This window comes from Hyperolius riggenbachi, chromosome 9 (assembly GCF_040937935.1).
Source record: "Hyperolius riggenbachi isolate aHypRig1 chromosome 9, aHypRig1.pri, whole genome shotgun sequence".
In the NCBI taxonomy this organism is placed as follows: Eukaryota; Metazoa; Chordata; class Amphibia; order Anura; family Hyperoliidae; genus Hyperolius; species Hyperolius riggenbachi.
The window spans coordinates 100,118,524-100,135,776 of record NC_090654.1 but is presented as its reverse complement, the minus strand read 5'-3'; the positions used below and the strand labels follow the sequence as shown (position 1 = coordinate 100,135,776).

The 17,253-nt window shown below is 42.9% G+C and overlaps 1 protein-coding gene across 2 annotated transcripts in view; it reads left to right on the top strand.

The window, feature by feature from the left end:
- ARNT (aryl hydrocarbon receptor nuclear translocator) overlaps positions 1-17,253 on the top strand; it is a 100,123-nt gene that overhangs the window by 41,113 nt on the left and 41,757 nt on the right. For both annotated transcript variants that reach the window (XM_068253265.1, XM_068253264.1), the window contains exons 5-7: positions 9,130-9,343; positions 15,207-15,420; positions 15,509-15,611. In XM_068253265.1, the coding sequence (XP_068109366.1) occupies positions 9,130-9,343; positions 15,207-15,420; positions 15,509-15,611 (531 nt within the window). The remainder of the gene's footprint in view (positions 1-9,129; positions 9,344-15,206; positions 15,421-15,508; positions 15,612-17,253) is intronic.

The window sequence follows — 17,253 nt, the reverse complement described above, 5'->3', positions numbered from 1 at the left end:
TTAGTTGTTTTTAACTCGGTTTGATACATTTCTGGGCACCTCTAGCCTCCTGTTGTGATTTTCACCCTCCTTCGGAGGGGTGTTATTGGTCCTACGCAGCATAGCCACACTCAGTACCAGCTGTTTTTCCCTAAGAGAGTGACCGCGTCCACAACTTTCTGGACACCCGAGTGTCATTCAGGATGACAATGACAGGCCAGGATGGCTGACAGGGTAAAGTTTCCGCTTTTTGTTCCCAAAACCAGATGCCGTCTTAATATAGCATTGGCAGTGATGAGATGCCTTTTATGTTACATACTTTCAATCAACAAGATTGTTATATGCAAATTAGAGGAGTCTGAATCAAGGAGTTGGAATCGGTGGAATACTAAACTGAGGAGTTGGAGACAGAGGATTTTTGGATGACTCCGCTGTCCTGATTCCAACCCTGTCAGGTAGATTTGATAGAAAACTGATGCAAAACAGAGAGGACTGGACGGGAAGTGTACAGATTTACGTGTGAACCAAGTCTTACAGTGGTTGCTGTACTCAATTTTTTTTCTTTTAGCATAACTTGCCAGTTGTGAGGACATTTGTAAACTTGGACAGGTTGTCGTACTCTGCTCAGTAATTTTGTGAGATTATACTGTTTTGTTTTTCTACATTTAGATATTTTATCAGTTTTTTTTGGCTTGGCATTCAATCTTATATTGAGTAATATCCTCTTGAGGCCTAAACTTGAGACATCCAGATGCCTCTAATGGGGCTATTTTGTAACCGTGTTTGTTTCCCAGTGAAATGACCTAATTCTTGGCATCTGTTTTTATATCTGAAGCAAGGCACGACAAGATCTTTTGCGTTTTCTGGTATGCTAATATAAAGGTTGTTGCTTTTTTCATATTATTAGATACAGTTATATGATCTAGTTTACTGAAGCTAGTATGTGGTGAGTTCAAAGCACACCTTAAAATGAATAATCTTGCTAATTACAGTGGGGACCCTAAAATGCCTTGACCTAAATCTCCAGCCATTTTATCTCTCTTAGAATGCCCTTCTTGCTATGCCAGCTTTCCTGTTATTTTACCTTAGTCAGCCAGCTATAAAACAATGCATCCAATCAGCAACTCTGGGCATTGGCAGTGTGGGAGGCTGAGAATGTACATGAAACCGATTTTCTGAACATTGCTGTTTGCATATTGGCAGGAAAGTCGAGATAAAATGTTTAGGGAAGAGTGATAAGAGAATTTAACCCATAAGATATCTGTATTCTTTCTTGTAAAGTTTAGCCCTCCTTTGATGTCTCAGAGGCACAACAAGAATGTATTATCTATATAGCGCCAATATCTTCCGCAGCGATGTAAAGAGTTTGTCTTCTCACTGAAATGTCCCACAGAGCGGCTCACAATCTAATCCCTGCCATAGTCTATGTATGTATAGTGTAGTGTATGTAGCCAGGTAACTTATCTGTATGTTTTTTGGGGTGTGGGAGGAAACCGGGGTGCCTGGAGGAAACCCGCATAGATACTGGGAGAATATGCAAACTCCGTGCAGATAGTGCCCTGGCTGGGATTCAAACCGGGGACCCAGCACTGCAAGGCAACAGTACTATGGTATGGATGGAGGGAATATCCCACTTTTGAAAGCTGTCACCGGAACAAGTTCTTCATTAGGAGCTGTAGCGGCTATATTGATTCATGTTATTTAGTTATTTAGTAGTGGCTGGATAGTGCAATGGTTAAGGGCTCTGCCTCTGACGCAGGAGACCTGGGTTCGAATCTCGGCTCTGCCGGTTCAGTAAGCCAGCACCTATTCAGTAGGAGACCTTAAAGTGAACCTTAAGCCAGAAAAATAAAGAGTTTTACTCACCTGGGGCTTCTACCAGCCCCCTGCAGCAGTCCTGTGCCCTCACAGTCACTCACTGATCCTCTGGTCCCCCGCTGCCAGCTAGTTTCGTTTTTGCCGACAACCCCGTCAGGACTGGCCACGCATAGCTTTTTCCGCATTCCCGACTAATTAGCGCTATTGCGGGCCGCAACACACTTTCAAAAATACGCGTTGCCGCATATCTATGCGTGCGTAATGCGGCAACGCGTTGCGGCCCGCAATAGCGCTAATTACAGTCGGGAATGCGGAAAAAGCTAAGCGTGGCCAGTCCTGACGGGCCTGTCGGCAAAAACGAAACTAGCTGGCAGCGGGGGACCAGAGGATTAGTGAGTGGCTGCGAGGGCACAGGATGGCTGCAGGGGGCTGGTAGAAGCTCCAGGTGAGTAAAACTCTTTTTTTTTTTTTTTCTGGCTTAAGTGTCTCTTTAGGCAAGTCTCCCTAACACTGCTACTGCCTATAGAGCGTGTCCTAGTGGCTGCAGCTCTGGCGCTTTGAGTCCGCCAGGAGAAAAGCGTGATATAAATGTTATTTGTCTTGTCATGTTATTTAGTATTTATATAGCTCTGACATCTTCCGCAGCGCTTTACATGGCATATAGTCCTATTTCTGACTGTCCCTCAGAGGGGATCACAATCTAATACCTATCATAGTCATATGACCATCATAATCTAGAGCCAATTTAGGGGGGAAGCCAAATAACTTATCTGTATATATTTGGGGTGTGAGAGGAAACTGGAGTGCCTGGAGGAGACTCCTTGGTCTCATTTTTACAGAGGCTATGGATTTGGTTCAATAATCATCCGACTCTTCAGTTTATTGAAACCACCATCTCCAACTACAGGCACCCAAAATTGCTCCTCCGACTCCACAGCCCTGCGCATCAGTGTGAAAGTAGCCCATTTCTGCCCTAGTGCCAGGTGTGGGGATACAAATGCTAATAATCATGTACCTTATATACTCGCATATAAGCCCAACTTTTCAGTAAAAAAAATGTGCTGAAAAGTTACCCCCTCGGCTTATATGCGAGTCAGTGGAGCAAAACAGATGGTGGAGCAGGATTTTATTACTGGCAGAGGAGCGTAAGGATTGTGCACTAGTGATCCTGCTCTTACTAGCTGACTCCCTGCTGTGTCTATGCCCCATCCCTTGCAACACGGTGTGGAGAGTCTACCTGTGTCCCCCTGTTTGTGGAGCAGAGCGTGCAAGCAAAGTCAGCAGTGCAATGATCAAGGATGCTTCCTGTGTGGCAATCGCTGTGTCTCATATCTATGACGCCATCTAGTGGTGTCATGAGACACAGCTTTATCATCATTTATGTACATATGGCTATGAGGGGGGGCTGACTTGTACTGGGGGCACATCTGGCTACCGTGGAGGGGGCTATACTGGGGAGGGGACATATATGCAAGTCAATAACTTTTTTTCCTGTTCTCTGAGCGAAAAGTGGGCATCTCTGCTTATACGGGGTCGGCTAATTTCTTATTACTAAGCGGGAGGTACTTTGAGGTAATCCGGAACTCTAATGTCGACCTCCTCAGCTGAGCTGGTTGGTTTTGTTTCCAGGTCAGACGATGAGCAGAAAGAATGGCAAGGTAGGAACATGTCAGCTGCGCTGGTTGATGCTTCAGGTTGCCTTGGCTTCCATCTCTTTCTGCCCTGCACATCAGACTCTGCAACATAATACACTGAACAAGGCATGTGTGGAGTGAATGAATTCAGCTGTAACCTCTGACTGAGGAATAGCTTTCTTGTCTCTCTGACTACCTCGGCTCCAATTGATCACTCATTAGTGCTAAGACTGTGCTTCTCTGGGCATAATCCACTTCCTGAGGACTACAGATGTGTCATTTACCTGAGAATATAATGAAAACTGCCTGTCCCTATGTCCATAAAAGGCACTTGCTCCGTGCACTCCCTTGCCCATTACTTAAAAGGACAACTGTAGTGAGAGGGATATGAAGGCTGCAATATTTTTTTTTTTTAAACAATACCAGTTGCCTGGCAGCCCTGCTGATATATTTGGCTGCAGCAGTGTCTGAATCGCACCAGAATCAGGCATGCAGCTAATCTTGTCAGATCTGACAATAATGTCAGAAACCCCTAATCTGCTGCATGCTTGCTCAGGGTCCATGGCTAAAAGTATTAGAGGCAGAGGATTAGCAGGATAGCCAGGTAACTAGATTAAAGAGACTCTGTAATATAAAAAAAATCTCTCTCTCGCGCTCTCTCTCTCTCCCTCCCCCTCCCTCTTCCCTCTTCCTCCTCCTCCGAGGAGGGTGTCCTCTTCCAGAGAATTGTAGTTTTTCAAAAGCCAGCTTACATACCTTGGGCAGGAATTGAACTCAGGTCTCAGTGTGTAGTAGGTATCTGACTTGCCCCCCATACCACCAACCACACTACATGCTAAAGCCAGCCTAGCATGTACCATTATGATCAATACAATAGAAAAAGTAGCATGCTTAAGGATTTGTACTTTTTCAAAAGCCAGCTTTAAAGGGAAACAGATATGCCTCATAAAATGTCACCTTCCTCTGCTCTGTGAGAGTGAAGACCCGCCTTCCACCATATGGGATCAAATCAACTTGAGAAGCAGGGCTGTGTGGCTCTCCCTATTGTCTGCCTGGCTCTCCCTATTGTCTGCCTGGCTCTCTCTATTGTCTGCCTGGCTCTCTCTATTGGCTGTCTGTCAAAGTTACCACACAGAGAGAGCATGGATAGAATGGGCTATCGGCTAGTCAGAGCTGGAGAAAAATATCAAACACTTTTGCTTGAATTACCGACTGCGTTAATCTTTGTGACTTGCAATTTCTTGCCATTTCCTGAGTCATTTACTGCAAAAGTCAGTAATTCTAATTTTCTGTGCGGTAATACAGTGGCTTGCAAAAGTATTCGGCCCCCTTGAAGTTTTCCACATTTTGTCACATTACTGCCACAAACCTGAATCAATTTGATTGGAATTCCACGTGAAAGACCAATACAAAGTGGTGTACACGTGAGAAGTGGAATGAAACTCATACATTATTCCAAACATTTTTTACAAACCAATAACTGCAAAGTGGGGTGTGCGTAATTATTCAGCCCCCTGAGTCAATACTTTGCCAAAAACTTTGTAGAACCACCTTTTGCTGCAATTACAACTGCCAGTCTTTTAGGGTATGTCTCTACCAGCTTTGCACATCTCGAGACTGAAATCCTTGCCCATTCTTCTTTGCAAAACCGCTCTAGCTCAGTCAGATTAGATGGACAGTGTTTGTGAACAGCAGTTTTCAGATCTTGCCACAGATTCTCGATTGGATTTAGATCTGTACTTTGACTGGGCCATTCTAACACATGGATATGTTTTGTCTAAACCATTCCATTGTTGCCCTGGCTTTATGTTTAGGGTTGTTGTCCTGCTGGAAGGTGAACCTCCGCCCCAGTCTCAAGTCTTTTGCAGACTCGAAGAGGTTTTCTTCCAAGATTGCCCTGTATTTGGCTCCATCCATCTTCCTATCAACTTTGACCAGCTTCCCTGTCCCTGCTGAAGAGAAGCACCACCATATTTGACAGTCGTGATGGTGTGTTCTGAGTGATGTGCAGTGTTAGTTTTCTGCCACACATAGCGTTTTGCATTTTGGCCAAAAAGTTCCATTTTGGTCTCCTCTGACCAGAGCACCTTCTTCCACATGTTTGCGGTGTCCCCCACATGGCTTGTGGCAAACTGCAAACGGGACTTCTTATGCTTTTCTGTTAACAATGGCTTTCTTCTTGTCACTCTTCCATAAGAGCCAACTTTGTGCAGTGGACGACTAATAGTTGTCCTATGGACAGATTCCCCCACCTGAGCTGTAGATCTCTGCAGCTCGTCCAGAGTCAACATGGGCCTCTTGACTGCATTTCTGATTAGTGCTCTCCTTGTTCAGCCTGTGACTTTAGGTGGACGGCCTTGTCTTGGTAAGTTTACAGTTGTGCCATACTCCTTCCATTTCTGAATGATCGCTTGACCAGTGCTCCGTGGGATGTTCAAGGCTTTGGAAATCTTTTTGTAGCCTAAGCCTGCTTTAAATTTCTCAATAACTTGATCCCTGACCTGTCTGGTGTGTTCTTTGGACTTCATGGTGTTGTTGCTCCCAAGATTCTCTTAGACAACCTCTGAGGCCTTCACAGAGCAGCTGTATTTGTACTGATATTAGATTACACACAGGTGCACTTTATTTAGTCATTAGCACTCATCAGGCAATGTCATTGGGCAACTGACTGCACTCAGACCAAAGGGGGCTGGATAATTACGCACACCCCACTTTGCAGTTACTGATTTGTAAAAATGTTTGGATTAATGTATGATTTTCGTTCCACTTCTCACATGTATACCACTTTGTATTGGTCTTTCACATGAAATTCCAATAAGATTGATTCATGTTTGTGGCAGTAATATGACAAAATGTGGAAAACTTCAAGAGGGCCGAACACTTTTTTGCAAGCCACTGTAGGTTTAGTGAATTGGAGTTTGGGAATGCGATCCGTAAAATCAGCTGTTTTCAGCATTACCGAATTCACTAAGCAGGAATTCTTAGTGAATTGTGGCAAATGCTACATGGTGATCTGTAAAGTGGTTACGGGCTGAGAGCTACATTACAAATACAGTGATTAGCACTAAAGTACAGTCAAATAGTGAAAAAGTAGCAGTCATAACAGACCTAAAGTAGCTGAGCACCATACTTCTAAATGTGGTGATCAGAAAAGAGCTGTATTTCTGCTGCAATAAATCGCTCTTCTCAGGCGAACAGCTGATCTCCACCTGTATGAGAAGATTCCATAGACTTATCTTGTGAAAATTGATCCAACACTTCTCCATGATAATCTTTTCATTATAGGAGACACTTGAGACACTTGATGTTTTGTGGTTCAAGCAGACAATAGGTCCTGTCGCACCTGTTTATCACCAGATGAAGAACTGCTGCTGTGGTAACGGTCAAGCTTGAGGATTATCCCTTTACATAACACATTGTAAAATGCATTGATAGGCCCCTTCTCCATGCTCATGTTTTCAGGCGTGATTTCAATATCTCCATGCAACGCAATATGCAGGGATATCAAAAGTGCACAGACTGCGCTGGCTTATGTCCCTATCCATCTTTTGCGATTCACAGCAGAATTGCAGAAACACATGGTTGCTGTCAAAAATATGCAAACTACATCATGAAGAACCACATAAAAAATATAAACACAAGTGCCATGCCTTGCGACGACACTTGCTTTTTCCAATGCGCACATGTGGGGATGGGACCTGAATCGGCACTAGTCCAGTTTTTGCCTTCCCTTTTTTTTCTTTTAAAGCTCTGTTCATTCAGGTATTTGATGCAGAGACACCATAGAGTTCATGTTCCATCCTGTCTGTGTTCTATTTGGGAAGCTGCACAATTCACTGTGAATGAGCTATGCTGGACCAACAAGGAAGTGTTTGAGCCTCTGTATTCCTGTGTAATCATACAAGGCTTATTAGCCTTGGGGACATTTCTCAAGCGTGTAGATACCGTGCAGAACAAGAGTAGTGGGCGGTTTTGTCTCAGCTGTATAGGAGTATCAGCTACTGATTGGGGTGAAGTTCAATCCTTGGTCACAGTTTCTCTTTAAGATCTTATCTACAGGTTATGTAATTATTACATATTATTGATGTGCTGCTTATTACTGATTTTTATATCCAAAATGAATGCCTGGATATTTGTGGTTGAGGTAATCTGTCAGTACTGTCATATTTTACAAATGTTATATCAAAGGACTCGCTTTGCAATTTAAAAACTTGCCTGAGTGCTTCTGGGGGCTGCTCATCTGTATGTAACAATTATCAGATCTACTCTAGTAAAAACCTAAACCCTGGTGTCCAGTGGCTGCTCACGTTCTACCGTGACTTGTTCCCTGGTGCCTAGTGGCTGCTCTTCCTTAGTGTGTTCCTTGCTGTCTAGTGTTTTCCTGACGTGTTTTGGAATTGTACACCTTTCATGTGTGAACACACCGATAGAAAACTCCTACAAAACTGATGCAAACTGGTCAAAACTGACAGCACACCTTTTTATATGTGAACCCAGCCTGAGCATTCTAAAGCCAGTACAAAAACATAGCTTATCTCCCAGAATGTTACATTCTGTTAGGGCTCGTTCACACTATGAGTGTTTGCAGGTTTTTTTTTAAGCGCTGGCGATTTTAGAAATCGCCCCAAAAGCGCTTGTGCAATGATTTCCTATGAGAGTGTTCACATGTGTGCGTTTAGATTTTTCTAAAATCAGACGCGCTGCATGTACCATTTTCTGAGTGCTTTGGCTCAATGGAAGGTATAGGGAAATTGCAAAGCGCTTGAAAAAGCGATTTGTATAGCAATTTCCAGAGAGCTTTTATGAATAAATACCATATATACCGGCGTACAAGACAGCCCGGCGTATAAGACGACCCCCCAACTTTTCTAGTTAAAATAAAGAGTTTGGCATATACTCGTCGTATAAGACTACCCAGTTCACTGTGCGGATGCCGGGTGTCATGCAGAGCTTTAAATGACCTGATGCTGCAATGTGTCACGCTGAAAGGTAACAGAGATCGCACTCTGTTTAAAAAAACCAAAAAACCCTTGTAATATCTTCTTACGAGCAGCCGCTCACACAGTTAGCAGAGCGGCTTCCAGCGTCACCTGACTGGTGAGGTAAAGCTGCATTGCTAGCCGCATGAGCGGCTGATCGGAATAAGCTATTACAGGTTTTTTTTTTTTTTTTTTAAACAGAAAGCGCAATCTATGTTTCCTATCAGGGCACAGTGCAACATCAGGTAATTTACAACTCTGCATGGCACCCAGCAGCGCCTCACACTGAAAAACTGACACCCGGCGTATAAGACGACCCCCGACTTTTTAAGGGTTAAAAAGTCGTCTTGTATGCCGGTATATATGGTACATTGTATTTATCCATTTCCGAGTCAGAGTTCACTTACTGACGTCAGGAAGTGAAAAAACGAATCGCTCTGCAAAAGCGCTTAGAAAAGTGCTTTTCTAAGCACACAGCGCAGGAAAAAACTCTCAATAAATCGCTCAGCGATAGCGTTGGCGATTTATAATGGGAACATCGCCTTACGATTCATCTTTAAACGTTCACTCTATCACCTCTAATGTACATACTTGGCATGATGGAATAATGGCTAGGCTGTCTCATTCCTCTTTTTTGTCTTGTTTATACAGTAGAATCCCTTTATAGTAAACTCCAAGGGACCAGGAAATATAACGGTTTGTCTTCTTTTCTCCAATAGGGAAAACCACAGCGAGATAGAGCGGAGGAGAAGGAACAAAATGACAGCTTACATTACGGAACTGTCTGATATGGTGCCCACCTGCAGTGCCCTGGCTCGCAAACCAGACAAGCTGACTATCCTGCGCATGGCTGTGTCTCATATGAAGTCACTGAGGGGTACAGGAAACACGTCCACAGATGGTTCCTATAAACCTTCATTCCTCACTGACCAGGTATGCAGCCAATCATCTGAGTACATTTCTACAAGTTTCAGACACTCTCTGATGGTATCTTCTGGGTGATGTCTGCATTCCTTTTCATGTGATTTCTCCTCGCTTTCTGTCCTCACGATACCTATAGCATTGCTACACACTACCGCCAATCCTCTGAACAGGATGTATGGTATTTCACCTCTTCCATAGTGTCCAATCAGGATTCAGCACTCATTTATCACATTGCGCTTCTCTGCTTCCAATTCCCCCCCCCTTATTCCCACATCTCTCACTAGAAAAGGTGAATTCTCACCCATGTAACATATTTCCTCTGGTAATGCAAGCTGGCATAAGAGGGAGTTGCGATGTCTGTCTGATCCATCAGGCCCTGCTTTTAGGATTTAGAATTTTGGATATTTTTTTTATGCAAAAGGTATGTTCCCTTTACTGAATATAACTTAAAAGAATACAATTTCTTATTTTGTACAATATTCATCTATAAATTTAGTCAGCCCATCGGAACATCTCTCTGTGAGTTGGGCACCAAGCAGGTTGTGCCAACAGTAAACTGTCAGTAATTTACATTATTTATACTTTACTATAGACTAACTCGGCCCCCATTCTCACATTAACACCGTCCCTGCCCCCCCCTTTCTGTTGCCTAACACTAAGCTCCCCCTCCTTATACTTCACTGTAACCCCCAGTGCCAAACCAACTGCTATCTGTTGCCAGTCATCTACTAAATAGACGATGGGCTCCTCTTGTTTCTCCCTATCGATCTGCTACTAGTAATGAATGGGGAGCCCAGCTTACCACTTGGGCACCCGATTGCTGATAATTATTAGACACCTGCCGATCCCAGCACCCAGATGACCTGACCATGAATGCTGCTGGGAAAGCACGTTGCTTTACTGTTGACCTATCACCTACACTTATATACATACACTATACATTATGCCACCAAGACCTGCTCCGCTGCAGCCTGCTGTTTTCATTGCCTCTGCTGGAATCACCATGTTTGCAGCCCAAGCCCAGTCACATGCCACTCACATGCCTCCTGGGACCGCCTCTGCCTTACTCCCTGATAGCAAAACAGCATTTGCCAAGGGCAGGAAGTGCTTAGCTGGCGGGCTCTGGCCAGGTTCTGCTCCCTCCATTTTTCTGCAGCCTGCACCAGTGTGTCAGTCCTCAACATCTGTTACAGATAGACCACTACCCCATAACATTTCATTTGGAGGGGCCTTATACTTGTCCTCTGAAGCAGTAGTGGGCCCCAGAGCAGTTTTGATCATCTTTGCTTTTCGGTTTCCAAATGATGTCTCTGAGTAGCTATTAGTTCAAATGTCCTCCCTGACCCTCTGCACCTTCACAAGCAGGTTTATTCTATAATTGCTGAGCTTGTAGTGGACTCGGGAAGGAAGTTTAGAATAGATTTTAGATTTATTTTGCTTTATTTTTCTGTTGTCTGTAACAGAAGGCTGACTACCTGGGAAGCTATATTATTTGGAAGGCTTAGTTTCACATTAATAGCTTGTGAATCACTGAATGGGTATGTAGGTGAAGCATTCTGACTCCACTGACTTTATTCTTATTGCTGATGCCTGACTTGGCATTGCTGAGTCCAATGATCAGCATGACAGCCAGACAACACTGATATAAAACCTCTATTTTCTTACTGGTTATTAAAGCAGACCCAAACTCAGAACTTCTTTCTGCTCTAAAGGATAAGCAACAGCAATAACCTTTTCTTTGTTACAGCTGATACAAATCATGCAATAAATTTGCAGTATGTCTACTTCCTGCTTTCATGGAAGCAGACATATTGTTAACATCCTATGTTTACCAATTAGCTCTCTGCCGTGGCAGGCAGCTGACACCGCTAACTGATCAATTTACAACTTGTGCTTAGTCACAAATGAGGGGGAATTAGACAGGCTAAACTCTCTAAATACATACAGGATGCATTTCTCTCTGTTTTCCTTCTGTGCTGTGCAAGAGTTCAGGTCCACTTTAAGGTCTACAGATTCTGGGGTACAAGCTCAGAAATGGCTAATCCATACTAGAGGGATGTGTTTTGGGGAATAAAGTCTACAGGTTATCGCTGGTAAAACTACTCTTCTGATTCTTGTTAAACCGGTCTGATCCTTTAATCCCCCTTATTACAGCAGGTCACAGATGAGGCGTATTTTGAATAGAGCACTTTCCCCTCTCGCTCTTTATCCTCATTGTCTGGATTAATAGCTGACAGTGTCTCAGCTAAACTACAGGTCAATAAGGAAACGTCTTCATATAATTCCAGAAATGACAGAAAATTGCTGTAAAACATATTAGCGATTCACTGAGGAGAAATGCACAAATACATTCATTATAGGACAACTATCATAAGAAATGTTAAGATTTAAAATACATACATAAAGTAGATTTTTTTCCCATGGTAAAATGCACTTTAATTATTCCTTATGGTAGGTTGTTAAAATCTGACAGGTTTTGGACTAGTCCATCTCCTCATGGGGGATTCTCAGGTATTTCAGGAAAAGGTGCACATAAGGTATGAAAAATAATAAACAGCCCCCCACCACATACACCCACAGCAATAGTAGCCCAGAACAGAGCTCTGTTCTGGGCTACTATTGCTGTGGGTGTATGTGGTGGGGGGCTGTTTATTATTTTTCATACCTTATGTGCAACTTTTCCTGACGAAGCTCCGCCTATGGAGTGAAACTAGCACTAGTCGAACTGCACTATCACTGTATATAAATTTAGCACGCCTTGTCTCTCCCCAGCAACCTATTACCTTCTGTGAAGGGCGTTGGTATTATCACTACCGTGTAGGTTTATACGGCTGTGGACCACGAACATAACCGTGGATCCTTACAGTATTATATATTGCCTGTGTACACCTTGCCAACTTAAACTTTAATGTGTGTCTTACCTGAATGGGAATAGCTACACCCTGCACCGAACCTCACACACCTGCCAGTGTGAACCAGGTAGCAGGGGGGGATCAGCAAAGACCTCCCAAAGACGGTACACATAGGTATACTGACTACTGACTGGCAGATTTTGGAGTGTGGTGTCCTACTACTGACCATACCCAGTCTACTGTTATCTGACCTCTCATATGTCAGTATTACCTGTTATTTTCAAATATTACTCACTCACCTATAGTCGTGCAATAACGACAGGTGGTTGAGAGTGACTGGATTTTGGTCACTTTTTAAGTACATTAAAGGTCAAGTCCGATGGGACACTAGTTTGCTAATATATAAACTGAAGCAGAAATCTTCTGTTATTGTGTCACTGCCCCCTAGTGAAAAGAAGCCATAAATACACATTACAGCAGTACTAATAAGAAGCAAGGAAATGTAACAAGGAATAAATATATATGCTTAAATAAATTGGAGCAATTCAAGCTCTCCTGCTGGCATGGGAACATTTTATCAAATTCCCTCCTAAGGCGTCCCTGACTCATAGTCCTACCATCTCTTTAAATGCCCTTAAATTCCTCAGCCCCTATTTGAACCTATCCCCATGGGCTAAAGTTAAAATCACCTCAGTAAATCAACTGTTACAAGGCTCCTTTGTGGAATTACATAAAGAATTACATTTACCATACAACCAACTCTTTACCTATCATAGGATATATAGCCTAATCAAAACTAACAAAATTAAGATACCCCAGCTCAATAGTCATATCCTAACAGCCATTAACAATAAAAGTCCCCCCGATTTGGCCAGAGGTATCTCCACTTGGTATATGTCCATACTAGAAGGGAGTGATGCCTCACTGAAAAGATATGCTTTAGCCTGGTCCAATGACCTTCAATCTAATATAACTGAACAACATCTCCTCAGGACCACGTCTAAAATCCTAAAACTCTCAAAGAACTCCCCCCACTAGGAACTTTCACGTAAAGTAATTTTCAGGTGGTATCTGACCCCCAGAAGAATGGCCTCGTTCTCAGAGGACAACTCCCCCAACTGTTGGCATTGTAAGAACTCAGTGGGGACTTTACTCCACATGCTATGGGAGTGCCCTCATATTGCTCAATTTTGGGACCAAGTGGAACTCTTAATTAATAGCTTTTTCCTTCCCAATTTACGTCTATCAGCTAAATTAGCACTACTTTTAGTAGGGCTGGAGGAGATCCCACTAAATTTGCAGCCCCAGGTTATGCATATCAGTCGGCACTCTCCCAGATTACCAGCAACTGGAAATCGGCCGACTCCCTATCTATTTCCCAACTAATCTCCCTAGTAAACAGCAACCTGAATATGGAATATAAAATCAGATTAAGATCCTCAGGGGACCATAAGATCTTCACCCTTCCTAGTACCTGGTTGGAATACTCTAACTAGAATCTTACTTCCAATATAGCTCCTGGTATACTCCACACCATAAGTAAGTAGGTAGTTTATTTAGGTAGTCTAGTTTGACCCCGTCCGTCCTTCCTACAGGTGTCGTACTATATATTCAATACAGAGACGAGCATTATGTAGACACTCTGGCACAGAAACAGGATCTCTGTAACCCTGTATCAAGGGCTAACCATCGGCCCACTGAATTGATACAGCACATTGCTGTCTGAGCCCTGGGGGTTACCTAGTAAGGGTCAAGTTAAAACCCCCAGGATGGACTAAGCGCATAGGAGTGCTTCATGTATTAGCTTTCTCTGCTCTTCATGGGAAGAAGACAGACAAGGTGTGTTATTTATAGAATAGTTCGTAAGATTATATGAATGTATGATCAATATTATGCAGTCAGCTGTTTTCATTATTATGGAACTCTGTATCTTATCTTTAAATAAAAATTTATGATGAAAAACAAAAAAATAAATTAGAGCACTTGCGAGCCTCTAAATAAATTTGCTGCTAAAGGGTTAAGTCTGTACGTATCTTTATAATATGTAGATGCTAGTTTCAATATACAAAGATCTACTTTATTTGACAATTTAACCTCCTGAGCGTTACGCCGCTCAGGAGGTTTTGTAGCCTCATAGTCCCCCGCTATAAAATTGTTAGATTAAATGAGATCAGTAAATATAAGCTAGCACTAGGCTAGCTTTGAATAGGTGGACACAACCCCACCCCGATTGCCCAGAATCCTCCCGATCAGTCAGCTTATACATTACCCAGCCAGGATCCAGCGATCACCGCAGCCTCCCTAGACAGCTCCGCTCCTCTCTGTGGGGAGGATCGTACGGAGCAGTGCTTTTCAGCGCTGCTAGATTTGGGCGCAGCCGGCGCCTCCATAGACTTCAATAGGAATCATTCCTATTGCAGCGCTCAGTGAGTAACGTCGGCGCCGTCAGCAGACGGAGCCGAGGTTGCTTAAAAACATAATAATTCGGCCTCCAGCAATCGCTGGAAGCCGAATTATTTCATTCCCCCACTATCCATGGCGGCCTGGAGGGGGAATAGTAATTAAATCGGCCCGGACTTGTGCAGAAGCAGGATCAGCTATATACAGCTGTATCCTGCGCCCAAGTCTACCGGCGCCGATTTCAAATGTACTCAGGATCGTACATGACATCATCGATGTCATACTCCCTACCCCTGTCTCTGAAAAACATGAAGTACCAATCTTCATGCACAGCGGATCCCAAATCCATACAAGTCTTTGTATTAGATGCCTCCTTATTGGCATCTGTGTGAGCACACAATTTTTGTGTTCAGTATAACTACCAACAAAACATTGGTTCTACTTGCTGGAAACTAGAGAATCCTGTATTCTAATAATAGAGCAACATAGCTAATGGATCATGCAATTACATTCACAAAATGTCCTTTGTTATTTTAATCTCCTATGAAGTTTAAGAAGTGCAGTTGTTTTTAGTCACACTTGGATGTAAAGTTTTATCTTCTGTTCTATAATTGGTGTAGGAGCTGAAGCATCTAATCTTAGAGGCGGCAGATGGTTTCTTGTTTGTGGTGTCCTGTGAGACTGGCCGGATTGTCTACGTTTCCGATTCGGTGAGTCCAGTCCTCAACCAGCCACAGTCTGAGTGGTTTGGAAGCACTTTGTATGATCAGGTCCATCCAGATGATGTGGACAAGCTTCGGGAACAGCTCTCTACTGCAGAGAATGCCATGACAGGTGAGCTTGGACCATACTAGTAATATGTGTTTCCTCAAGAGAAAGTTGGCTAGAGAGCATCTAACACATGTGCTCCTCATACCTACAGGTCGCATTTTGGATTTGAAAACTGGTACAGTCAAAAAAGAAGGTCAGCAATCTTCTATGAGGATGTGTATGGGTTCCCGGAGGTCCTTCATCTGTAGAATGAGGTAAAGACCACAGAGAAGTCTACATTACCAGTCTAGATGGTCAACTAATGCTAATAACTCCAGCTTGGACTTTCAGAGCCTTGAGCCTTTGAGACTACCTGGAGAAAAGCGCAATATAAATGTTATGTTTTAACTGCTATAAATAGATAGTTTATAAATGTGCTCAAAATCCTTTCCTAATCAATTATGTTGCATTACCGATTCTGCTGCCAAAATTGGATGTGACCGTGCTATATAATCTGTTTAAGCTACATAGAAGACTCAGAACATTTATATCGCGCTTTACTCCTGGCTGACTAAAAGCACCAGAGCTGCAGCCACTAGGGCACACTCAGTAGGCAGTAGCAGTGTTAGGGAGTCTTGCCCAAGGACTCCTTACTGAGTAGGTGCTGGAACAGGAAGAGCAGAGGTTCGAACGCTGGTTCCTGTGTTAGAGGCAGAGCCCTTACCCATGACACTATTTAGCCACAGTGCACACACACTGGTTTGGGAAAGACGAGTTAGTGTTAGGCATTGGGACAGTGAGTTATTGTTGGGGCCCTCTAGGGGAGGTAGGGCGGTTAGTGTGAGAATAGAGGCTGGGTAAGTCTGTTGTTAAAATATCTGTAATACATTACAGATACTTCAACTATCGGCACCAATGTGATTTTAAAGGTTGAGAGTAATTCTTACCAGGCTTTGGGACAGACTATATTTGAAATTTATGGCTAGTTTCTGAGGTTTTTTGCACCTCTGTTCCCTCACCATCCCACTTTGCTGAATTGTATTTTTCTTCAGACCTCAAATTTCTTATTGTGTGAACTTTGTGACGCTTTCCACTAGTTGCCTAAGAAAGGTTTTTATATGGGGCTTTGTAATTGTTCAATCCCAACATAATCTTATACATCATATATTTCTATACAACCATTCCAGGTATTCTAAAAACATCAGTTTAATATTTGTTAAAAAAGCACGTTACATTTACTTCACAAAAGGACAAAAAAGCTATTCAAAATACAATACCATACATTTTTGTGTAATAGAAGGTTGCATCCTGTCAGTTGTCATTCGATAGGTGCACGTTGTGCAACTTTACTCCCAATTCCTCAGAGGCTTATTTCAATTCACATTAAAGTCCCTTTGCCGTTGGTGCGTTGGGAGTCAGCCACTACAATTAATGTAGGTCTAATAACCTGATAAAGTGCATTTCACCATATTTCTACCATATGTCATTAACCTCCCTGGCGGTACATTTTTTTCAAGAATTTTAGGCATCCAATTATTAAGTCTTAACTCACCAAAATATATCAGAATAAAGGCCTGGAATACATCCTGCATATACATAAAAGACTGTAACACAAATTTGTTGAAAAAATTAAATTTATCAATAAACTGAAATAATAGCAAAACTGTACAAATAAGCAGCAGATTATATATACAGTATGTACATGCAGTACAGTGTATAACTAATACACCTCCCGTGTGTGGTAGATCTTAAAACATGGAACAGCACACAGGGCGACATTCCAGTCCGGACAGTAGAAACAGGTTTCTTTGCGGACTTTCTTACCCTTGCTATCCATCTTGCTGCAGCAAACAATACACATCCTAGTTGGTGCAGCTTTTTTTGGAGTGGGTGGAATATAGTCTGAAAAGTGGCGGC